The 25,791-nt window shown below is 43.4% G+C and overlaps 1 protein-coding gene across 2 annotated transcripts in view; it reads left to right on the top strand.

Annotated features, from left to right (window-relative positions):
• tns3 (tensin 3) overlaps positions 1–25,791 on the top strand; it is a 51,964-nt gene that overhangs the window by 17,765 nt on the left and 8,408 nt on the right. For both annotated transcript variants that reach the window (XM_030773293.1, XM_030773294.1), the window contains 13 exons: positions 906–966; positions 1,241–1,316; positions 1,940–2,066; positions 2,764–2,829; positions 4,056–4,157; positions 9,431–10,483; positions 17,873–18,018; positions 18,245–18,377; positions 18,650–18,730; positions 21,873–21,966; positions 22,157–22,653; positions 23,022–23,108; positions 23,514–23,645. In XM_030773293.1, the coding sequence (XP_030629153.1) occupies positions 906–966; positions 1,241–1,316; positions 1,940–2,066; positions 2,764–2,829; positions 4,056–4,157; positions 9,431–10,483; positions 17,873–18,018; positions 18,245–18,377; positions 18,650–18,730; positions 21,873–21,966; positions 22,157–22,653; positions 23,022–23,108; positions 23,514–23,645 (2,655 nt within the window). The remainder of the gene's footprint in view (positions 1–905; positions 967–1,240; positions 1,317–1,939; positions 2,067–2,763; positions 2,830–4,055; positions 4,158–9,430; positions 10,484–17,872; positions 18,019–18,244; positions 18,378–18,649; positions 18,731–21,872; positions 21,967–22,156; positions 22,654–23,021; positions 23,109–23,513; positions 23,646–25,791) is intronic.

Below are 25,791 nucleotides of genomic sequence, written 5' to 3'. Positions count from 1 at the left end.
TGTGAGAAACAAGAAAGAAAAAAGAAAGAGAGACAGACAGACAAACAGATACACAGATACATAAATAGAGATCAACACAGATGAACAGAGAGACAATCATACAAGACAGTATAGAACTGTTTCAGGACAGAACTGATTCAGCCTTTGAACCGGTTCAAGGAGCGAAAACGAAAACCAGAAACAATCGATATTTCGCTAGGAACAAAAACGAAACCAGAAACTTTATATTTTTTAATGTTTTGGAACATTAATTTGAAATAATGGTAACCGGTTAATAACGTTATTTTTTCATTCTTTTGTTTATTACAAATTAAAATATTTTCTGCTTCCAATAACTTTGATGCGGAGTTTACTTCCTGTCTTCCTCTGAACGTCACTCACATCCACGGATAGTGGATATAAATTTACCGGCGGCAGGCGGTGTTATAGTGTGAGAGTGAAATGTTCTTTGTTCTCCGTATTTGCAACCAGAGGAGGTAAATATTATGCTATGCACCTTATAAAATGTTGATCTTAGACATCAGTTTTATCAATGTTTGATAGATAGGCTATCATGTAAAGAGAACTGATGTTGGAAATAGCTGGCTCCAGTTAGGCTAAACATAATGTGCCTCGCATAGCCTATTAGCAGGGTTGTTAACTACGGCGTTAAAAAGCCCTACATGGAACGTTATTAACCGGTATTTCATTTGGTTTTAACCGGTTCGGGAATTATAACTGTAAGGTGGAACGTAAAACCGGAAACGTTAAAATACTGACTCTGCTCGGAACGAACCGACTGAAAAAAAAGAATCTGATTTGAAGCCCTGGTGTTCACACTATGAGCTGTTACATCACTTACTCTGAATCATGACGTTTTCTCTTCAAACTACTTTTCACTCTGAGTTTTATGGGTGTCTTCTCAGTCTGTCGTCCGTATCTGAAGGTGTACCAAGGAATGCAACCTGTCTACTCTTCAGGAGTTTAGTGAGTGCAATACTTTTTCATTTTAAATATCTTCTACTTTAGCTGGTTTCATACGTGTTTAGTCATCAGATTGTTTGTGATTCTCTGTGTCATTCATATATGATGAGAGTGCTATGTTAATTTAACTTTTTTTTTTTCCTGAAGCAAGTGCTTTTAGCACGGATCCTAAGAGACTGGTGTCTTTTATTGGTCATTATCTGTGGAATGTAATGTGGTCACATGTTCTGATCGTTTGTTCTGAGGTATGTTACTGGCACCTCTCCATTTCATACAGTAACATTGGACCAGGCCACAGAAACCGGATCTGCATAGTCCTACAGCCAGCCCAGCTCCTGAAAGGAGACATCATGGTACAAACATCACTCTTTTAAAAACCCACAGGGCAGATATTATGGTATAAACATCTTAAATACAAACAAGGCAAGTTTCTAGTCAGCACACAAAAAAACCCTGCAGTACAGGCGAGTAAAGCACTGGTCTGCCTTCACCTTACACAGGTGTAAACATGTTTACAAGAAGTCAATGGATTAATGAGATGTCATTTCTTATATAACTGTCAATTAAATGTAAGTGAATCCCCTTCCTTTTTCTGTTTGAGCTCTGACAACACACCAGTAGAAGAACAGAATGTAGTGATGTTGTCATAGGAACTGAGTGATGTTACCATAGTAACAGCCTAACTGTTGTGGGGAGTGAGACCATGTGTAAGATATGCAGATATGAAATTTAAGGATGTAATTTTTTTTGGACTGGTAAGTGCTAAAGCCTTTGAGAAGATCACCTTAAATATTCTCATAGGCTTGTATTTATCGATCTTGAAAACTACAGTGCATTCAGAGGGTGGAAAACCTCTGCTTACTGAGCACCGTACACCACACAGGTCCTGTCAGTCATCTGGAAAGTAAAAATCAAAGTGATTAAATAAATAAAGAGTTAGTTAATTAGTAAGTGTTTTCTGCTCTTTGGCCTACAGATAAAGTGCTACCATAAGAACGGGCCGTCTCAGCGCGAGGTGATCTTTAGAATGCAGTTTCACACTGGTGCCGTGCAGGGATACAACCTCATGTTTGAGAAAGAGGACATGGAGCATGCTAATAAAGGTAAGACAAAGAGATCACTCACATACCTGTCCAAAAAGAAAAAAATAATATATCAAATTATCCAGAACAATGTGTTCATGTTTTTACAGAACTGTCTCAGATTGATTAGAGCTTTACAGTCTAACTTGGCTCCAGAATCAAAGACCTCATGACATGTTCAGTGTAGAAAAATATCTGAATACAACTTGGTTTTAGGTGTTGAGCACCTTTGTCCACTTTGTGCACTTTTACCACATCATGCTGAAGTCTAAAATAAATTTTAAAAAAAAGATTCCTGTAACGTAAACCATTGCATGTCTAACTTGACCTATTTTTCTTGTGCTAAGAAGTCTTTTATAGTTTCGTTGTCAAACTTATATCAGTGTTTTATAATGGATGGTATTAATGAAAAGCATTTCGCTTTTCCCTGACAGATTATAGTTTTTTTTCTAGTTCTAAAATAAAAATGGTAAATGGGTAAATTGTAAATGGGTAAAACTCCTCGGAAAATCTACATGAAGATGTGAATTGGGAATTATTGTTTTAATACTCTTTCTTTACTTTATGAATGAAGCAGAAATCAGATGGTTCTTGAGCTACAGTTATAAAGCATTTTTTTAAAAAATATCTCATGCCTAAACCATGACCAGGAGAGAGTTAAGATATCTGTCGTACACTTTGCTGATCTGGGGATAAGGTTCTTGTGTTGACATTGTAGATCCCAGATTTCCAGATTATGGAAAAGTGGAGCTGGCATTCTCTGAGGGCCCAGAGAGGATTCAAGGTACTTCTCAACCACGTGGAACACTCAAACACACACCCCCCTCCATTTGGTCTTTCTCTCCTCCCTAAAACAAACCTTCAGTGGCCTTTTTACTACCAGTGCTCGTTCTAGATGTGTACACACACGCACACACAACACACTCATGCACACACGAAAGTTTGTGCGCTGTAAGAGGCTCTCTTGCCTCTCTTTCGGCACACACTCCTCGCTACATTTCCCCTCTGAGGACTCCCACATCTTCACCAACCCACAGCACAACAAGACTGTCTCTGAGGACTCCCACATCTTCACCAACCCACAGCACAACAAGACTGTCTCTGAGGACTCCCACATCTTCACCAACCCACAGCACAACAAGACTGTCTCTGAGGACTCCCACATCTTCACCAACCCACAGCACAGCAAAACTGTCTCTGAGGACTCCCACATCTTCACCAACCCACAGCACAACAAGACTGTCTCTGAGGACTCCCACATCTTCACCAACCCACAGCACAACAAGACTGTCTCTGAGGACTCCCACATCTTCACCAACCCACAGCACAGCAAAACTGTCTCTGGCTCTCTCTGTGTCTCTGGCTCTCTCTGTGTCTCTGGCTCTCTCTGTGTCTCTGGCTCTCTCTGTCTCTGAGTCTCTGTGTGTCTCTGGCTCTCTGTGTGTCTCTGGCTCTCTGTGTGTCTCTGGCTCTCTGTGTGTCTCTGGCTCTCTGTGTCTCTAGCTCTCTCTGTCTCTGAGTCTCTGTGTCTCTGGCTCTCTGTGTGTCTCTGGCTCTCTGTGTGTCTCTGGCTCTCTGTGTGTCTCTGGCTCTCTGTGTGTCTCTGGCTGTCTGTGTGTCTCTGGCTCTCTGTGCGTCTCTATGCCAGTGGATCACTGTATGTCTTTGTGTCTCTGGGGAGGAAGGGTTTAATACAAACACTATATGATCAGCAGAGCTGGACACACAGAGAGATGGGGAAGGAGGGAGAGAGAGAGACAAAGAGAGAGACAAAAAGAGAGAGAATGAGAGAAGGCCTAGTGACCTACAGTTATCTCTTTATCTTAAACAAAAGCAGCCATTCCAGACTCCTGACCAGTGTAAGCAGTGTTCACAGAATGCCTAGGACAACCATGTCATACTCAGTTATCTTTATCAACAGTGTTATATGTGCTCGTTTGTACTGGCTTTGAATTTGCATGCTGGTGTTGAATATTTGTCTAAAAACATGACCTTTGCCCTCTGTTTTAGGGTCGGAACGCTGGCAGAATGGTCCTAACGTTACTATTGACTACAACACAAATGACCCTCTAACCCGCTGGGACTCCTACCAGAACATTTACAATGGAGAAGGTAACCAGAGCCGGTCCAACTGAGCTGACGTGAGAATTTATACACAAGTTGTATATAAAAGTGCAGAGCACTGAAGCTTCATGAGACATGACTGCACCACAGTCCTGGCCTGCAGGTGGCGTTTGACTGGCCAGTTGTTTGGATAATGTTTTTTTTGTTGTTGTCTGTTTGTTTGTTTGTGAAGTGTTGCCATGACAGCCTAGTGTACGAGGAAACTCCACCTACAGTACACACAGGGTTTATGAGTGATGACAGTAAATTATATAAATGATATCGATATAAATCTAACTCCCAGTATTAAACATGAGAACACACTCTTTATTTTGTCAGATATACAACTCACCAATGACATTAACACATACATACAGACAGACAGACACACGCTCACACACACTCACATACACTCACACACACATGGATACATGCTCAACCATGGCTGTTTTGTGTCAGTATGTCGACAGAGACTCCTACCTCAAATGGAGCTTGACTTTGGATTGGTCTGCTGAAAATATGTTTCCACTCCAGTGTATGGAGGTTAAAGTGGAGGCCATTTCTGTCCCATAAACTACAGCCACCAGAATTCCCAAGTGGACTGTCTGTAGCAAGAGTCTGTATTTACTGGTGACCTCTGGATGCTTAGTAATTATGACTGGGACTGTTGTTTGGTTGGCTGGTTTCCCTGTTTTGTGTATTTGTGTGTGTGTGCTTTTTTTTTTCTTTACAAAGGGGAAGAATGTGTTGACTTTTCAAAACAACAGGAGATACTTACAGTGGCCAAGACTTTATGAGCTGTGTGTTTTTCAGGGAGTCATTTGGGCACAAGTGCAAAGCTTTGTGACTTGGTGGAAGAAAGTTGTCTGTCCCTCGGATTACACATGGAGAACAGATTAGAATAATAGACACAGCACACTTTACATTGGGAACTGCAGTGGTGGCTATACTAGTCTATGTATGTCACATCTATGGTTACGAATCTTCACTGATTCCATAGATGGAATCAAAGATTCATCATAATTGTCTTAGAATGACAAGACCACTCAATTACGTGTTCTAATGTGACAACACTGCATTATGATATCATCACATAACAACAGCATATTGCGGAAGTTTGATGATGTTGGTGTCCTCAAATATGTATGTTCTGATAATGGAAGCATATGGTTGCACATGTTTTAAGCTACGGTGTAAGGATAATCACCAGAAGCTAAGCATTCTCTCTCTTTAACAAGAAGGCAAATGGTTTCTACTAATCTATGGTCAGTGAGACCCCAAAATCAGTTTTGGTCATGCTGATCGATGTTAGTTATGAAGTAAAAATAACTGACCAGGGATCAGCTCTTATGTGTCATATGAATCATTGAAGTAGTAGGTTAGCAGATATGTGATTTAATGTCAATCCAGAGCTTAGAGAGACCAGATCACTGCACAGGGACACAATGTTGTCATTGAGTCAGAATGGGATGTCCTTCCTTACACAAGTGCGTGCACACGCACACATCCACACATGCGTGCAAATGCATTCGTGAGTGCTGAGGAAAACCTCTACTCTCGACCACAGAATTCACAACGGCCCAGAAAGAGACGAATATAGTTACTAAAAAACATAGCTCCACCTAAACCTACCACATGACTGAAACACTCATGCCACACACGTTCCCAAGCTCCCAATGACCACAGTAGCCGTCAGTGACATTTTATAAATGCTTGTTAAATGTTTGTCATTATAGGGTTTTGATCTCCTCATCTTTCAGGACCTCCGTGTGAAACTGAGAGTCTGTTTTAACAGAAAGTGTAGCAATACGCGCAAACTGAATTTGTGCCAGAATCAAGGACCACTATAAACCTGCTTTTGACAATATACATCCCTGCTGTGGCGTTGAGGATTTGTTTTCACGTATAAACGCAACACAGGAGAGAATCAGCCCCAAGACTGCTCAGGAATTCTGCATCTAGCCACCACTGTCTGGGCTAGTCTGTTTTCCTGTCTCTGTTTCTGTCTCTGTCAGGCAAAGCTGCCCAAACTTTTTTTTACAACGAGATTGGCATTCCAGTGCAATGTATGCTGAAGAACAACATCATTTACCGAGAAGGTTGCACTTTATCCTCAGAGTAAATTTACATGGCCCAAGCCAAAGAAGCGTCAAAGCTGATCTGTTTGCCACAGAATAGTTATGTGGGGTGTGTCAAATCAGGGAAAAATGTAGAGCTAAACTACAAGTGTTTCATAACAGACGTGCTAAACAGTGCAATTTGCCAAGTGGTGGAGAGCCAGTGATAGTCACCTGAGGAATGATGAGCCGCAATGTCTGAATGAAAACTCTCTGATGTGTGGTTCCAACACCGAAGACAGGTAGTGTCGCCAGTCTCTGTCAGGTCAGTGACATCACATTTTAGAGTTTGTGTTGAAATAACAGTGACAAGGGTCATAATTTACATGGATTTGTTTTGCTCATTTTCATCAGTGTTAGTTGAAGTGTTGTATTCTGACCATATGTTTTGTCTCCTTGGTCTGACTAATAGTGAAAGCGTTTGTGGTGTTCTGGTCGACTTGTAGAAGATCAGTCAGGAATGTCTTTCATTAGAGAGCTGTGCTTTCCAAGACGGGCTCTATTCAGGAGCTCTGTCATGTTGACTTGCAGCTCTGCTCTGAAACTCTGGAAGAAATGGGGGTGGGTTGGCGGTGATGGTGATGGAGGTTTGGAGGGTTGGAATTGTAATTACAGTGCCAGCTAATTCCAGCTGTCAGTGTCAAAGAAAATCTCCCTCTTTCTCTCTCAACCTTGCAGTCAGACACACACATACTCACTCACTCACTCACTCACTCACTCACTCACTCACTCTCTTTCTCACACACACACACACACACACACACACACACTTTCTCTCAAGACCTCTGTACACCAAGGTCAACCCCCACACATCAGCCCCCATCTGGATGTTTGAATATCAGCAAGGACTTTATGACTAACATACACACTGTTAGCAGCTGCCACACTGTTCCCAAAATGATGTCTGTCCTGTCTGTTATCCCTAAAGCCCATCCAGGGTCAGCTTCCTCTTCACAGCACTTCATAAATGATCTCAAGCCACTGACTAAAGACATGAGCCATTCACAATGGATACACACAGCTTGTTCGTTCACTTCCAGATGAACTGAAGTAATGAATGGAAAATGAATGGAGAAAATGGACTTGTGTGACCAGTGATTGATGAAAACCAGACCAGCCTTTCTCCATTGTGAAATGAGTGAGTCAGTTGTTCAGCCAGGGCTCCGCTGGGGCCTGGACCCATCTGGTTCTGAACCAGAGTTATATTAGTTGATAGCTGCTGTGTAATTTTGGGACTATATGAGAGCAGAAAGGCGGGGGGGGAGCTTTGGGGCTTTTCATAAAAAAGAACAGAGCTACAACTAGTAGGCAGCATTACTTTAATTACTCTGCATTACTCTGTCACCCTGTCACTCAGCCCCTCTTCAGCAGTTTTTTATTCATCCCTTTTCTCTTTTTCACCCTGTTCCTAGCTATTTCTCCTTCACTCTTTATCTATCCCCTCCTTCCCTCTCTCTCTCTCTCTCTCTCTCTCTCTCTCTCTCTTGTCTCTCTCTCGCTCTCTCTCTCGCTCTCGCTCTCTCTCTCTCTCACTCTCTCACTTTTTTGTTCTCTTCTGTGAACCTATATGCTGTGGTGTCAAGTTGCAAGTCTTTCAGTCCACACCCCCCTGTCAAGCTCTGCCCCCTGTGTTTACATTCCTTCCCCCGTATTTGGAAAGTGACCCGCCCCCCTTGTGTGGAGTGAACAGACACTCACCTTCCCAGCTGAAAAGGAAAAGAGAGCCAACATGTGGAAGTCTGCTCTGAGGACCCTGGCCCACTGGAATACTCGCTAAAAAACCCTTTCTTTCCTTTCCTCCATTGTTTTTTCTCTTTCTTCTATGACCTTCTGGCTAGAGAGCCTCAAAAGGTCATGTGACACGCACCTTTTGGGGGAAAAAATAAAAAAGAGGTAAGGACAGGGATTTGCTTTTTCTCTCTAGGAAACAAGGTGAGAAGGAGCATGAAGAGGGGGAAGGGGAGAGATGGGACAAAGACAGAGAAAGAGAAAGAGCGAGGGGGGGGGGGGGGGTATTTTTCAGATGTATGCCCTAATCAAGCTGTATGTTGCATATACTGGTAAAGAATTTGTCAGAAAGCTTTTGGGACTTCTGGCCTGAGCGTTGCTGCACTGAGCTGAGTATGTGTGTGCTAGGGGAGGGTGTGTGTGTTTGTGTGTGTATCTGGGGGGCAGCCTTTATCATGCATGTCTGGTATTTGGAGCCCACAGCTCTTGGTTAACAGAACTCACAGCAGCCCGGACAATTCACACCACACACTGACAGAGGTATGTGGCCACCGCTGCAGCATTGTTCTCTGTACCTGGAGGACACATATTCTCTTAGATTCTTCTGTCGCTGTGTAGCCAGAGGTAGAACTGCCGTGTAACGTAACGTGTGTATGTGTATGTTTCTCATCTTTTGACCTGTGTTGTACTGGATGTAGCTGACGTCCAGTTAAGGAAGATGTTGAACTGTACTTTATGGGTCAGTGGGTTTACAAATGGCATTATGGGAAATCACACAGCCATGAGGAATGCCTAGGGAAAACACTCAAGAGTTATAGTAACACATACAACCAACTAAAACCACTCCTGCTCTGCTTGTGGTCCAAGATTATTCAAAAAAGTCAAACTCCTCTTCATTTTGCAATCTTATCATAACAAAGTTAGTGAGTGCTTCCTGGAAGTACCAAGAGCTGTTGTGTTCTTGCAGTTGTTTTCATAAGAGGTGCTGTGGTTAAAGCACATGCTGAGTGTCTGGTTGGACAAGTTACTGTGCCCTGCTGAAGCTCTCCTGAGCTATAAAGCCACAGCCACTCAGAACTGATGTCCTTATACATGCACGTCCAGTCTATGAGGCGATGAGAGTGTGAGACAGATACAATTTTTTTTTTTTTTAAACTTTGTTTGAGTTTCCACCACCTAAACGCTGAGGCATACACTGTCTTAGATGTAGGTTTTCATATGCTTGACCTCTCACTGTTTATATGTGGAAAAAGATATTATAGAAGGCTGGACCATCATATTACTGTGTTGTTAGCCCCACCGCAAGGTCAATTATAGGTGTGTGTGTACGTGTGTCCACATGGATGTATGAGTGTGATGAGTGTATAAGTATGACACGTTGTCTTGATGTGTGCCCGTCAGCTGACCGTTTGAGTGCTGCGTCTCTTCTCTCCCCAGCTTCGCCCTCCCAGCGCCAGGGTCCAACCCTGGACAGCTCCTCCCCTAAGAGAAGCCCACCCATCACCTCCATCACGTCCAGCCCCGAGCAGAGTGACCACGCCCTGTCAGGGAGCAGCGACTCGGGGCTCTCCAGTGCCTCCCTCTGGACCGAGCGCAGCCGTCCAGTGCCAGGCACCAAGACCCCCGGGCCCAGCCAGGAGGAGAAGGCCCAGCTCCAGCGGCTGCTGAGCGGCTTCGGACTGGAGATGGAGACGGCACTGGCTTCGGCCGGCCGGTGCGTGGCAAATCCGACACAGGTTCATGTTAACGGCAACACCCGGCCGAAAGAGCGGGAGACGGACATCCTGGACGACGAAATCCTCATGATGGGTCATGACCTGCGGAGCGTGGACAGTTTGGGGACCCTCTCCTCGTCCTGTCACAAGAGCAGCCAGAACTCGCTGCTGTCAGATGGTTTTGGGAGCCCTAGTGTGGCTGAGGAATCCATGTCGCACCCTCACCATAGTTCTGCTGCCATAGAGGAGTACGAGCGAGCATATGCTGACGGGCGGAGGGGCTGCTTTGTGCAGCAGAGGACTGTCCCCTCACCCTCCGGTGCAGGGCCCAGAGCACAGTCCTCATTCCGACAGGGGAGCTACTCCACACACACCTGGGTCCGGCAGCAGCAGATGGTGGCCGCCCATCAGTATGCCTACCTGCCTGCCGAAGGTGAAGCCCAGGAGAATTACTCTCTGGACAAACATGCTTGTCTGGCTACCGCCTCAATGGGTCCCGGCATTGGCAGGGATGGCGGGGAAGTTTTGCGGACGGCGGACATGTTGCCGAGCCTTGGCCAGCGACTCGAGAAGCATCATGATGAGGAATTCAACTCTCTCACAGTGGACATTGACAACTCTATCGACCAGTTAAACCAGCTCATCATGGACCTGGATCCCACTTTTGTGCCCATTCCCACTCGCACCAGTTCAGTCAAGAAAACTGGAGGCATGCATGCCAATGGTCCGATTGCAACCTGTGACAGTAGTGTAACACACAGGCCTCAGCAGCCAGGTAAGAAACCGAGAAAACCACCTGGGCTTTGGGCTTCTCTCAGTTTCCATGTTCATCTCCACATTCTTGGAGGACAGATGTGTCCGTTGGTGTTCATTTCAACCCGTTACTCACCATCTAACAACCCTGGCTTGATTCACACTACTGTTTGCCTGGGAGATTTTACATCTGAACCATTAAAAAACAGTCCTGATTCAAGGTAACTGTCACTAATCAGCAAATAACCTGATCACTAATCAAATCAAAACATGGGCTTTTATGAAAGGATTCTTAGACCAACCAGTTCTTTTCATCCAACAGTGGAGCGCTGAAATAAAAAAAGCTGGTATCTTTCAAGCTTTCTTGGAGACTTGGCGCTTATGCTGGTGCTGGTGGTGATGAGGGTAGATCTTTGGTGGTGGTAATCTAGATATTGGTGGTGGGAACAAGAAAATCACTACTGACCAATTTTTTTTTGTTTTGTTTTCTTTTGTTTTCTGGCCTTAACTCAGTGGATAACTGGCATGAATTCTCACAGGCCTTTCATACAGGGCCAATTCTAAACCAACCAACTGAAAACACATTAAATATTTAGAACTGTCTCTGACATTTATCATGGAAAAAATTTAACCAAACTTGAATTGGAAAAATAAAAAAACGGTCATTTTTAAAAATGATTAGTTACCATAAATGTTGTATTTAACATTGTTAACAGTGCTGTAGAGTCGGTTTTCCTTGTAAATGCTCATTTTAGGATTATAAACATAAAAGTAATTGTAATTAGGATTAGAAAGTTAATAAGTGAATATCACCCAATTTCAAACAATCTATACACATGCATGATATCAGGACAAATAAGCTATAAATGCTGTCTCTGTATTTCGTGAACTGCTATTGTGTGTCTCTGAGGTTAGGCCATGCAGTGACACGTTTTGTGGCGGGAAAGCAACTATGCACATGTCTGTGGGGAAGCAAGACCGAACACGGCAAAAAAAAAAAAAAAATGTGTAAAGGAAAATGTTCTAACCCTTGATGGTATTGGGTTTGTAGTTTGGCAGTGGACCTCCCATCTTTCAGAAAGCACAGCTGACAGCATCATGGAGACTTAGCTGAGGTCCCTTTGCAGTCTGTGTTACAATGCTGTTGTGATTCGAATGTTGTTTTCGCTTGATTAGAGGCCTGTAATGAAAAGCCTAAGCCTGTGTTTTTTAACGATGCTGAGGTTGAAGGGTGTATTACGCCGTTTGGGCTTGTCTTTACATTGCTATCAGCCTGAGGAATCTGTGTGGGGCACAGAGGGTAGGGAAAAGCTGTTATGAGCTCAAATGAAGTATCACCTCAAGCTGTCACAATTTAAAAAGCATTTTGTTATATGACTGTTACCAGAATAGTCCTGTATGCTTCAGAATTTATTTGCAGTAATGCAGTCCCTGGGTGTCTGGAATTTAGACTCACAAAGTTTGCAATGACTCGGACATATTAGTCTAGTGAAGCAAGATGAATCATTGAATGCTCTTAAAAAATAGCAACAAAACACATTTAAAAAAGTCATTTGACACAAATGTAACATTTGCTTTAACATATATTGTGTTAGATGTGGCTCAGTTTTTGCTGGCATGAGTGTCTCTCAAGCTTTTTGCCCATTAAACTGTCAGGAGTACTGAGAACTGAAGTTGAACTGAAGAAGTTGAACTGAAGTTACTGAACAAAAGTTGGCAAGAGTAAAGCCTTTTGATATTGGTGCGTAGCCATAAAGCAGTTTGAAGACCTGTGCGCCTTGTTTTACTGCAGCGCCACAGAGGAGATGAGGCACAGCAGAAGGACGGCGCCATTCTTTTGTCCCTCAGTTTGTGCTTTCCATTCAATTAAGTCTTTCTCGGGTCAGATCACCCCCTCTGGGAACGGAGGGCATTGATTGGATGAAAAGGCAACATTGCAAAATGTCTTTGGAATGCGTTTGATGTCAGAGACAGTGGATACCTGCTTCCAACTATGCACCTGGACAGTTGGTGGGCAGAGGGAAGGGAAGAGAGTGCGAAAGAGAGAGAGACAGACATGGAGAGCAAGCAAGAGAGAGAGAGAGAGAGAGAGGGAGAGAAAGACAGAGGGAGATATCTCACTTGGCAGTGGATTGACTCCTTTATTTTGGTTTATCATTATGACTGAGTTGTCTCATGCCTGTATGTTGACAGAATGGTCACTTTGAATGTTGCTTGTTTATACAGCTGGACCAGTGCTGGAGCACTTGGTGACAAGGACACAGGTGGTGCAAGCCATGCTGGTCTCTGGCATCTGTGGAATGTTCTGGGCTTACAGGGACAGTAAGAGTGTGCTAATCAAAACCCTCTCAACAATGTTGGGGCCTGCCAGAAGTACAGCACAGAACAAACTCCAGAGTTTTTTTAAATTTATTTTTTACTTTTGTGGCTTCCTTAATCTCTTCTCATTTACAGTGTTTGTCAAGTACGCTAAAATCAAGCTATGAGGAATTTATGTAAAGATAAATGCAAAATGGTTGTGCTTGAACTTTAATGAAAAGTGAAGAGGATGTTCTGTCTGGGCTTGAGTATGTTTTTTACTGACTTTTTTGTGTTGTTTTGTTCTCAGACAAAAATGATTGACAGTTCAGATTATTCAAATTTCTTCTCACATTCAACCCATGCTGTGCTGATGTGATCTGGCCTGTCTGAGGACCCAGGAGGAGCAGGCAGTGGGGGGGGGGGGGCTGGAAGGGGGTATTCTCTGGAATCTGGAAGTGAGGAACAGCTGTGCCCTGCAGCAAAGCTATTCTTCGTCTGAATGTACCCATTTAAACTCACCATTCAAACAATGAATAAAAAAACCCCCAACAAGATTTATACTCTAAATCAAACGCGTCTGCTGTATAACTCACAGCAACGAAACATATTGTCAGTTAAAGTGTAACTGACATGTATCTTTTGAACTGTACTTGGACTTTACTATACTCTAGTACTTGTCACTGTTGATTTCCCATTGCCCATACGTGAAAAGTTGTATTTGTATATTTCTCACCTTATTGTTTCTCAAGTTCCACTTTTCCCATTATATATATTTCCCATTGATGTGAGTCAGTATTTTTGGCAACCAGCAGTGTCTGGCCACAGAGCACCAAACGCCAGTGGGTATTTCTCTTTCACATTCAGAGTAAATATGTGTGTGTGTGTGTGTGTGTGTGTGTGTGTGTGTGTGTGTGTGTTTGAGTTGGCGTTAGCCAGTATGTGTCGGTATGTTTTGGTTGTCATTGGGTGTAGTTGTAAACATGTGTTTTGACTGGTGTCGAGAGTAACTGTGTGGGTCTGTTTTGGTTAGTTTTGGTAATATCTGTGTAAGCCTGTTTTGGTTGGCACTGGGTGTAAATGTGTGGGTCTGTTTTGATTAGTTTTGGTAATATCTGTGTAAGCCTGTTTTGGTTGACACTGGGTGTAACTGTGTGGGTCTGTTTTGGTTAGTTTTGGTAATATCTGTGTAAGCCTGTTTTGGTTGGCACTGGGTGTAACTGTGTGGGTCTGTTTTGATTAGTTTTGGTAATATCTGTGTAAGCCTGTTTTGGTTGACACTGGGTGTAACTGTGTGGGTCTGTTTTGATTAGTTTTGGTAATATCTGTGTAAGCCTGTTTTGGTTGACACTGGGTGTAACTGTGTGGGTCTGTTTTGATTAGTTTTGGTAATATCTGTGTAAGCCTGTTTTGGTTGACACTGGGTGTAACTGTGTGGGTCTGTTTTGGTTAGTTTTGGTAATATCTGTGTAAGCCTGTTTTGGTTGACACTGGGTGTAACTGTGTGGGTCTGTTTTGATTAGTTTTGGTAATATCTGTGTAAGCCTGTTTTGGTTGACACTGGGTGTAACTGTGTGGGTCTGTTTTGATTAGTTTTGGTAATATCTGTGTAAGCCTGTTTTGGTTGACACTGGGTGTAACTGTGTGGGTCTGTTTTGATTAGTTTTGGTAATATCTGTGTAAGCCTGTTTTGGTTGACACTGGGTGTAAATGTGTGGGTCTGTTTTGGTTAGTTTTGGTTATATCTGTGTAAGCCTGTTTTGGTTGGCACTGGGTGTAACCATTTGTGTCTGTTTTGGTAACATCTGTGTAAGCCTGTTTTGGTTGACACTGGGTGTAACTGTGTGGGTCTGTTTTGATTAGTTTTGGTTATATCTGTGTAAGCCTGTTTTGGTTGACACTGGGTGTAACCATTTGTGTCTGTTTTGGTAACATCTGTGTAAGCCTGTTTTGGTTGGCACTGGGTGTAAATGTGTGGGTCTGTTTTGATTAGTTTTGGTTATATCTGTGTAAGCCTGTTTTGGTTGGCACTGAGTGTAACCATTTGTGTCTGTTTTGGTTAGTTTTGGTTATATCTGTGTAAGCCTGTTTTGGTTGACACTGGGTGTAAATGTGTGGGTCTGTTTTGATTAGTTTTGGTAATATCTGTGTAAGCCTGTTTTGGTTGGCACTGGGTGTAACTGTGTGGGTCTGTTTTGGTTAGTTTTGGTTATATCTGTGTAAGCCTGTTTTGGTTGGCTTGGGGGGCGGTTCTGCTCCACACATCAATAACAGATTTGCTACAGGAACACATTAACCACGTGACTCAGGAGTCAAACTGTTAACCGCAAGTGCAAAGCATTTACTCACACCAAACACTCAAACTACGAAAGTCACCACTGTGAAGGTCACCACTCTGAAAGCCTCCACTCTTATAGTCACAGTGACTTTCAGAGCTGTGACTTTTGGAGTGGAGACTTGGAGCAGTGATTTTCAGGGCGGAGACCTTCAGAGGGGAGACTTTCGTAGTTTGAGCATTTGGTGTGAGTAAATGCTTTGCACTTGCGGCTAACAGTTTGACTCCTGAGTCACGTGGTTAATGTGTTCCTGTAGTAAATCTGTTATCGATGTGTGGAGCAGAACCGCCCTCTCTTCATCTCAAACCTACCTCAGGCCATTAAAGATCTGTTTAAAGCTTCTGATAGATTTTCCTTACTAATGAGGGGTCAGACTGATTATGTTTGTGACACTATGACATAATGAATTCAGAAATGGGTGCTGGGGACTAAAGTTGCTGGTTAGATTACTGATTTTGCAAACATCAGTTAAAAAAAACAGAGCATATTGTTATCTTGAAGCATGTACAGAAAAAAAAAAATCCTGAAATAAGCGACAACATAGCCTCTAGCTGTAGGAGAGGAATGACCGAACCCAGACCAGGACATGCTTCAGTGGCCTCTGATAACGATGACCACTTTAAAAAATTATTACATCATAAAGCATCACTCATTATTACATCATAAAGCATCAAAAAACTTCATAGAACATACCACTCCGCTGAGCCCCGATGTTCACCCAGAAGTTACGATAACATCTGCAGACGAAACACACTGTCACTGTGTCGTGTCATACATTAACACTACACTGTTATGTTACAGTTATAGTAAATTTACTGTATCTAATAAAATTTTCAAGTGCAGACCAGGCCATCAGTGCCTGAGCCTAGACGCTGGTCAGTAAACAAATCTAGCAAATCGAAGCGGCATGCAGGACATTCCTGATTCAGGACAGGGGTATATTTTGTGTTATGTTTTAATATGCTGCCAGGCAATAGCTATGATAAAAAATGATTATAAGGTTTGTGCCAGAACATAAGACACGCACAAATTCCTGTGTAGAGAGCTGAATCCAGTGTTACACCATCCACTGAGTTTGGCACATGATGAAAAGTCCAGGGGTGTGCGTGTGTGTGTGTGTGTGTGTGTGTGTGTGTTGGTATGTGATAAAGCAGACAGTCAAACAGCTGGTCAGCATATGGGCAACGGTTGTGTCATACACACACACACACAAACACCCACACACATGATGTACCCCTATACTTTCTAGACACACAATTACTAATAGTGATGGGATCTCACACACATGAAATAAACACAGTGCAAAAACAGCATGGATACAGCTTCCACAACACGTCATCTCTTTCAGATTCCACTCTCTGTTATAACCAGAATGCTGGTTAGTATGACACAGTACCCAGTCAGATCAGTGGTTCCTCTGTATTGCTTTGACATGTCCTTGACTCTGTGCTGTATGACTGATATACAGCAGGGGAAGCGTAGGGACTGAGTCTTTGTGTGTCTCTGTGCTGTATGACTGATATACAGCAGGGGAAGCGTAGGGACTGAGTCTTTGTGTGTCTCTGTGCTGTATGACTGATATACAGCAGGGGAAGCGTAGGGACTGAGTCTTTGTGTGTCTCTGTGCTGTATGACTGATATACAGCAGGGGAAGCGTAGGGACTGAGTCTTTGTGTGTCTCTGTGCTGTATGACTGATATACAGCAGGGGAAGCGTAGGGACAGAGTCTTTGTGTGTCTCTGTGCTGTATGACTGATATACAGCAGGGGAAGCGTAGGGACTGAGTCTTTGTGTGTCTCTGTGCTGTATGACTGATATACAGCAGGGGAAGCGTAGGAACAGAGTCTTTGTGTGTCTCTGTGCTGTATGACTGATATACAGTAGGGGAAGCATAGGGACTGAGTCTGTGGAGTCAGTGTGGAAAGCAGTGAGAGGTTATTCACAGCTTATCAATGGTGACTAGTACAGCATTCAAATAATCCTCAGCGAACTATAATATCTCTCTCTCTCTCTCTCTCTCTCTCTCTCTCTCTCTCTCACACTCACACACACACACACACACACACAGACATTAACCATTAATGTTCCTGATGTGGGGACAGTCTATTGTTGAGGTCTAAATTAGACCCTTGGTGCCGCATTACATTTCATCCAAACAAACTCAAATCCCCAATAGCCTACTTCACTCACGCACACATGCACATACATACACGCATGCACATACACACACACATACATACATACATACATACAAACAAGCACAGACACACACATACATATGCACACACACAAAAACAGCGAAGTCCTCAGTGTTTTCAAATTGTATATTTAATGAGTTTAAATGAGATTGTATGACATTTTTGTGAGGAATAACAGTTTGCTATTGACATTCACACAGCCCTTTATCTACTCTAAAGGGTAACACACCATCTTAGCTGGACTAAGTCTGACTTAGTCTGCATAGGCATCACACTGTCTTACCTGATCTAAGTCTTACCTGGTCTAAAAGAGTAACACACCCAGTTAACTGGTCTAAAAGAGTAACACACTGTCTAATGGCTAAACCATAGCTCCTGTGGGTAACTCTGTATGTGGGTGCTCTGTGGAAATCTTTTGCTTACCTTCCTCTGTGGTGTCTCAGGCATACACTGCTACAGCCTACAAATAGTACCCTTGTAAAATGTACCAAGAATGCTCCTATAGACCTAACCGTGTGTGTGTGTGTGTGTGTGTGTGTGTGTGTGTGTGCGCGTGTGTGCATGCGTCTGTCCATTCAGCTGTGCCTCCCACAGACAGTTTACGCAGCGTGAGTCTGCAGCCGTCTGGAGATGTGACGGACCACTTGGGTGTGTGTGCCAGCCCAGTGTGGGTGCTGAACGAGGAACTCTCTGACAGACCAACATGCAGTCCCTCTGAGTCACAGGTACATCATTACATGCGCACACACACACACACACACACACACACACACAGTCCCTCTGAGTCTTAGGTACATCAGTACACACACACACACACACACACATGCACACTCAGTGGTTTATGGTTCTGACACAGGGTCTTGTAACAAAGTAATCATCTCTCTCCCTCTCCCTCTCCCTGTCCCTGTGTGTGTGTGTGTGTGTGTGTATGTGCGTGTGTGTATGCTGCAGCATGTTGGTCTGTACAGAACAGACAGTGTTGAATACAGGGCTCCGAGCTCTGAGCTGGACAGTGGAGTGGAGACAGGCAGTGAGATGGTACCACCTACGCCCGCATTTCCCATATCACCTCCCACACCTTACGGTAAGTCACTGACACACTCACTCAGGATCATACACACACACGCACACACGCAAAGGGATTAATCTCAATATTACACACATTTCAGGAATATGTGATCATTGTCACATCCTACTATTTCCTAAAATCTTTTCACAGTGTAATTCAATCTCCCTCTGTCATACACACACCCACACACATGCATGCACACACATGCACACACACAACGCTCAGCTTCTTTGCACTTTCATGACATTCATTAATCACATGCGTAATTCCTCTCTTTTTTTCCTTAGTTAAGAGCCTGGATGACTCCTTACAGTACCGACAAACTCCATCTCCCAGCATGCCTCTGTATGCATACAGGACAGATCAGGGTAAGTCAGTGTCTAGTGTCATTCTGCTCTTTAAATGTTTCAGTAATTGTTCATGCTAATGTTATAAGGATGACTTAACAGACACATAACCCTATCACAAAGACAAATGACAGCTTCATGTATGTTATATTCTGCATCCTCTTCTAAGTGAGATGTGCGTGTGTGTGCGTGTGTGTGTGCGTGTGTGTGTGCGTGTGCGTGTGTGTGTGCGTGTGTGTGTGCGTGTGTGTGTGCGTGTGTGTGTGCGTGTGTATGTGCGTGTGTATGTGCGTGTGTGTGCGTGTGTGTGCGTGTGTGTTTGCGTGTGTGTGTGAGAGAGAGGGAGCGACAAAGGGAGAGAGAGAGAGAGAGAGTGAGACTGGATGTGTTGTCAGTGACTGTTCTCAGCCTAAATTTTAAAGAGGATGCTTTGAGAAAATGCTTTGTCCATGTTTAGTGACCTTTATATATCCATCCAGTGGCGTTTATGACATGTTTATATATATTGTCTTTGTCTCTCTCATTATCGCTCCTGTTCCTGGGAGCAGCATTGTTTCAGCTCTGTTTTTTCAGACAGGTGTGTGTGGTTGTGCGGATTGTTGTTGGGGTGTATAGTATCGTCTGTGTAGTATTTGTGATTGTTATTGTCAGTTTCAGTTTGAGTAAGCACATTTGGATATGTTTTGTTTTGCCACACCCAAATTGTTGTAATTGATGAGTTTATTATGCTGGCTACAGGTGAATAGGCTCTATTCATGGAAGTTCCTTCTGTGTGTAAAGTTCAAATCATGTCTCTGTAGTTAAATCTGTTTTGGGTTTAAACAGACATTTCGAAATGAACCATCCAAAAATGACCATTGCACTGACCGGCATTCGTTCTGTTCACACAGAACAGACAAACCATTATTTTACCCTTCACAGAAATTACAATATAACACAGTACCTAATCAAACTGGTTTAGTGGTTCAGTTCTGTTCATTTCTTTAAATACACCTGAGAGTTTCATTTCCTCCGTAACTTTATTCATCTATTTGTGAGGCAAATTGTTCAAATATAGTTTTCTTTTGTTTCTAATGGTTGAGTAAAACCGTGACCATGTTCTGATCTTTAAGGGCAAGAAAACAGTCTGCCGTCCCTGGCGGTGAGATAACACAGTCCAAATGAGTAATGGCTTTATTAAATGTCAAGGCTTTGTGAGGGGAGGCGTGGACATGTGTGTCTCTTGACCTTTGACAAAACCTTTAGAGTGAAGGAAACAGAGTGGTGGAGCAGGGAAACAATGCACAAATACTCAGCAAGAAAGAAAAGGGGTCCTCAGCACACAAGAAAGAAAAAGGGTCCTCAGCACACAAGAAAGAAAAGGGGTCCTCAGCACACAAGTGCTTTTCTTTCTTCGTCTCTGTATCCCTCCTCTCTCCATTTGGCGTGACTGCTAAAGCTTTGACAGGAGTCTGAAAGTTCAGAGAAATGAAGATTATATAGCATTATCAATCCAGCTGACACAACTGTTTCACCTTTACACCATGTCTTACTCTGTTTCCCTCCCTCTCTGTTTTGAGCATTTCGTTTTATTGTTGCCACACTGCTTTAGTTAGTGAGATCACGTCCCAAATCTGCTGTTACTAGGCAACTCATAGGATTGGCAGGTGAAAGAAAGGTCTCAAAATGCTCATTCAGTCATTTCTAGGCACACTGGCTGTGGAAGCTCATTAAAAAGTGGAACTTATTATACTGTGTTTGTGTGTGAGTGTGTATGGGAGAGAGAGAGAGAGAGAGAGAGAGAGAGAGACACTGACAAAAAAAGACATTGACTTATGTGCAAAGTGAATATTTCTCCTCCTGGAGGTCTGAATTATGTTGCACTTTACCATCATGACAGCATGACAGCTGACTCACTGAGATACAATGGTAAGAGTAATTGGCACTCTCACTCTCCTACATAACTGAATTCTCCCTTGTTCTCCCTTGCTTTTCAAAATGTTCTCTCTCACCAGGAAGTTCTGCTGGGACTATATAGTGAGTTGAGAAAAAGCTTTTCACTCTATGGCTAAAGAGTGAACCACATCACACATAAAGTAACTGTTCCCTTAACCCAAATTTTCTGCATTATTAGTGTCCCCATCTGACTTTCGACTGTGTTGTCACAACAGTTTGTCGTTATGGTGACAGGGCAAAGGACAGGCCTGTCCAGCTACTGTAAGAAAAGCACAAGATCCCCACTGAGTATGTTTCTACGGCAACCAGGCTTAAGGAGGCCCACAGAACCCTTCTCTTCTGCCCTTAAAGGGCCTCTATTTGTGTGGAGAATGGAGGCAAACAGAGGAAAAATTAGACACATTTGTTCTTAGTCAGGAAGTCTGGCTTAAAGAGCGTAACGACAGCAACTACTGAAAGAGTGATGTTTTGGTACAGAAAGATTTTTGTTTTGGTACTGAGAGAGTGGTGTTTTGGTACTGAAAGAGTGGTGTTTTGGTACAGGGAGGACCTATGGGAATTGCCAGTCTAAGAGTGATAAAGTGTAAGCGTTAGCTTAATTAGCTTTTCCTCAGTCTACCCTCCCATGATTTATGACAGTATATAATTGAATACTGGTGCCGCTCATTTTAACCATGCAGAACCTTTTCATTTTAATTTGTTTAATGAGGTCTGCTGACTGTATATGTGACGAAAAGAGATTTATGAAAGATGTATGAAATAGCAATCGGCATGGAGAGCATTTTCATCTCACCAGCAGCTTGATCCGCTTCATCTGTGAAGCCTGCAGTTATTGGCCGATGAGTGTGTTGAATAGTCTGTGTTAAGTCAGAACACAGCAAGCTCAGACTGCACTGGGCACTATGACTAGACATGCTGTTTGGCTCATGGCTGGTATTCTGTTGGCACTAAGGAAAGATATTTGTACAACTGGCAGCAGATGAAGTTTAACCATGTGAGTTTACGCCATCAAATTGGTTTTGCCTTCGGTAAAAGTTTACTCATCGAATAGTGTGAGTGCTTGTTTTTTTATTTTGTTTTGTTTTCCTGAAAGTAATCAACAAACAGGTTCACATGGGACTGTTGCTGACAAATTGATGTGGTAGTCAGATTATTTGGTGCTAATGCTACAAATAATAGTCTTAATATTTTGTTTTTAATGATGTTTTAATTCTTTTGCATTATGCAGATATTATTCGTCATACACCTTTGACCCCTGATGACCCACAGAGGTCATTCGGACACTCTCTCAGCATTGGTGGGACACTGTCCAGGTCAGACAGGTGCAGCCAATCTCTAGTCTTTGCTTGTATGATTCGATCCAAAAGTGTTTTTACTGTTATTACTGTTGCTACTCAAACACATTTTCTATGTTCAGAAGACAAGTTTTTCCAAATGAGAGATGTTGTGTGATTTGCTTGTTGAGTCTCATAGGCTGAGTCCTGCTTTAACCCCACCCCTTTCTGTGTCCAGTCCAGCCCAGTCTTCCTGGCAGGAGCCTGGTCATCCCTCCGTCTCATCCCAGCGCACCAGCACCGCAGACTACAGCCAGCACTCTCCTCCATCCTCCCGTGGGCAGCCCCTCCCCCACCCGGCCCCCAATGCCCACAGCTCTCCACGAGGCAGCCAGAGGACCAGAGTCACCCAGCACACGCTCACTCACAGCCCTGCCCAGGGAGGCCAAGAGCCAGACGGCATGAACGCAGGGTTCTCCTCCCCCATTCCTGCCATGCTCCACCACTCAGATGTGGGGGCACTCAGCCTCCACCAGCAGCAGCAGCACCTCCAGCCACCCCTGCCTGAGAAGAGGAGGGTGTCTGACGGGGAGAGTTCGCTGGGCTCTGCCTCCGTGCTGCACAGTGGCTTTTCCAGTCCTCACAGCGGCAGCTCTCTGAGTATCCCTTTCCCCAGCTTACTGCCTGAGCTCCAGGGCAGGGCCAGCAGCCTTAGCTCTCCCTCCTCACTGCCAGGTGATCTTTACAGCCACTCAAACCAACAGCACTGTGGGCCTGGGTTTCCCAGCAGAGAGACAAATGAGTGGCAGGCGGCACATTAAGACATGCTATAGCCATAGTGTCTGAAGCTCAACATAAGCCTTGAGTATGTGAGCAAAAGTGAAATGGATCGAGTGTGAGGAACTCAAATCGCTTTCTTTAAATGATCTCACATTAAGTGTTAGATACAAACCACCCTGGGACAGCATATCACTGATATTGAATGTCTTAACATCTTTCATACTGATGAACGTTCATATGCTGTCACGATCCTTTATATTGTATGCAATTTTTTCTTATGCAGCCTGTCCATCTACTAAACGAAACATTTTCCTTGATTTCAGATGTGCTGACCAGTAGGCAGGTGACTGTCAAATTTGTGCAGGACACATCAAAATACTGGTACAAGCCTGACATAGCCAGAGACCAAGGTATGAGCTCTTTTTGCTCCTTTAAACCTTTGGATTAAGCTCTTCATGCATGTAACAGTACACATGCTAAACAGAGGACTATCGTAGATGTCTGCTGACACAGTTATGGGGATGGGTTGAACTGTCTGACACAGACAGCTGTGGTATTTGAATCCTTCATAGCAATGTTTTGTTGATTCTTGTGCTGCTTATTAGCATTCACATTCTGGAAAGTTCACAGCCGCACTCAGGCAAAAGTCCCTGAGAGCTGTGTGATGTTTTTACTCTTCTCTAGAAACTGACCTGGGGTTAGTTTTTTGAAGTGCTGACGAATTGAGGAATAAACAGTAAAGTGAAAGAGATACGATCAGCAGTCAGGATCAAAGTGTGAATATCTGCTTTCTGTCTCTCTTTTTTTTCAAACAGCTATTGCTGTGCTGAAGGACAAAGAACCAGGCTCCTTTATCATACGAGACAGCCATTCCTTCAAAGGAGCTTATGGATTGGCTATGAAGGTGGCCACGCCTCCTCCCTCAGTCCTTCAGCAGAGCAAGAAGGGTAAGGATTGGCCAGGAGCACATTTTTAGGAGGGAACGTGAACTGGTGGGTTATGAGTGGTCATTTAGCAAGTGGCTGATGTGTTCCAGAGCCTTCTACACTAAGTATTGTTCTGTGGCCAGAACGGTGAGGGGAAAGTCTGTTGTCAGTAGGAGCCACCAAATAGTCCCAAAGCAGCTGGAACCTGATAGGTGTTTTTTTTTCATGTGTGGCACAGTTAGCTGCCCAACTCCTCACCCCTCATGGGTGTTCTCCAGATCTCTCTGTGAGAACACGTTGCTGAATAATTGACTTCTGTGAAAGTAAGGCCAAAAACCCAGTTAAGCATTCTGTACGTTCGAAAAACTCTTCACCCTTACCCAGGCTGTGAGCTTTTGAAAAAACACATTTTTCATTCTGTGCTGATTGGGCTAAATGAGAATGAAATTCACGTCAGAGTATGTTCAGTTTGGCTAGACTCATTTTAGAACAATTTACAGTTTTGTCTCACTCCCCCAAGAGTGAAGAATTAAAAAAGAAATTAAAAGAAAATAAAATTTTCTTTATTTTATTTTTATTTTTTGGCTTCGTTGATCCATAAAACATGCAACTCCAGGCATCGTTATCAAGACAAATGAGAGGTGAAAATGCGATGAACTAAACTGATGTGATTTGCACATTTCACAAAGACACACATTTCTTGATGTGACATAAAAAGAAATGGAGTTTTTCTCATGTTCCAGGAGTAAGCTCAGAGCCAGTGGTTTGTAAATAAAATGCTTTTCTCATTCTCACACTAGGCAATAACCAGCCCATACGTCAGATGGGACACTGGTCACTACCTTTCATGCAATAACCCCCCCCCCCCCCCCCCCAATTCAATTGCCTTGACATCTTCCACTGATCAGCCCCCTCACTCAAAAAAGGCTCTGTTGTTTCAGAAATGAGGATCTCACCCAGTCATAAAAAACTGAAGGCATGGAATGTAACTGCCCCTCTCTCTCTCTCTCTCTCTCTGAGTGTGTGTGTGTGTGTGTGTGTGTGTGTGTGTGTGTGAGAGCTAGCCCTTGTGTGCAAATCATACTTAAGGGCTTTTAACCAATCTGTTCCAACAAGCCCCTGTCAGTTCAGGTCATTTGAACCTTATCCTGTTGAGCAGCTGCCTAGCTGAATCAGGAGTGCTACGTGTTTAGCTTAACTAAAAATGCTGATACTATGGCAGTGAGTTGAGAACATACTGGTATATGGTTTCAGTCCTTTGGAAATGAGCAGATTTTTGGCAAATGAGTAGGTTGTTTGAAGTCTGTTTGACCTAATTGTGAAGTACAGACAGACGAAGCTACTTGTCTTGGATGTTCTCACTGATGTGTTCTCCTAAAGCTTTTGGACAAGTGTGTAAGACAGGGGAAAGGAGTATATGTACTGTTCTCCTCGTGTGACCAGTCTCTCTCACACTCTTTCACACACACACACACACACACACACACACATATGCATACGGGCCACAGAACCGCCCTCTCTTTTAGGCGCTTTCGGACCAAACAGTTCTAGGGTTTCATTTGATAGGGTAGAGCTTCCCCTAGAACTACATACGTTCTAGGGCTTTTTTTCTGTTTGCATTCGCACCACCGGTATGAACGCTGAAGTGACGTAAGCCAGCAGACGGTATAGCAGCTAAGAGCTGTTGTTTACGACAAACCAGGATATTTGTACATTGAAGAGGTAGCGTACACTCCGCTTTGGTAGGTGCTTGTGTGTCCGCTTGTGTGGCTGTGATCCGCATTTTAACCTAAAATAAGTATGTGTTTAACCAGCTTACGATTTTAGGGCTGCGGTGGGGAAAAAGGAAAAGAAAAAAAACACGATGCTGCGAGCAAGCGTCGGGCACCAGCGCTATGCTAGCACCCGAAAAGTACTATGCCCATCGAGTCAATCAATGCTACTGCGGTGGTAAATGCATAATTGCAGGGGGACATTTTTTTCCATTGGACTGGGTCAATCGCAATACAGTTTTATTTTCGTTAATGAGAAGGCAGTTATATGTTATCTAATGTGCACTCAATATTTCTGTCATTCAAATTCAATAAAACTCATTAATTGTGTAGGCTATACTGTAGTCTAGTTTGTCGATTTCTTTTGCCGCAGTAATGGTTCTTTTTTTCCTTTT

Source organism: Chanos chanos, chromosome 5 (assembly GCF_902362185.1).
Source record: "Chanos chanos chromosome 5, fChaCha1.1, whole genome shotgun sequence".
NCBI classification, from domain to species: Eukaryota; Metazoa; Chordata; class Actinopteri; order Gonorynchiformes; family Chanidae; genus Chanos; species Chanos chanos.
The sequence above is the reverse complement of the archived record's forward strand: the minus strand, read 5'-3'. Positions and strand labels throughout refer to the sequence as shown.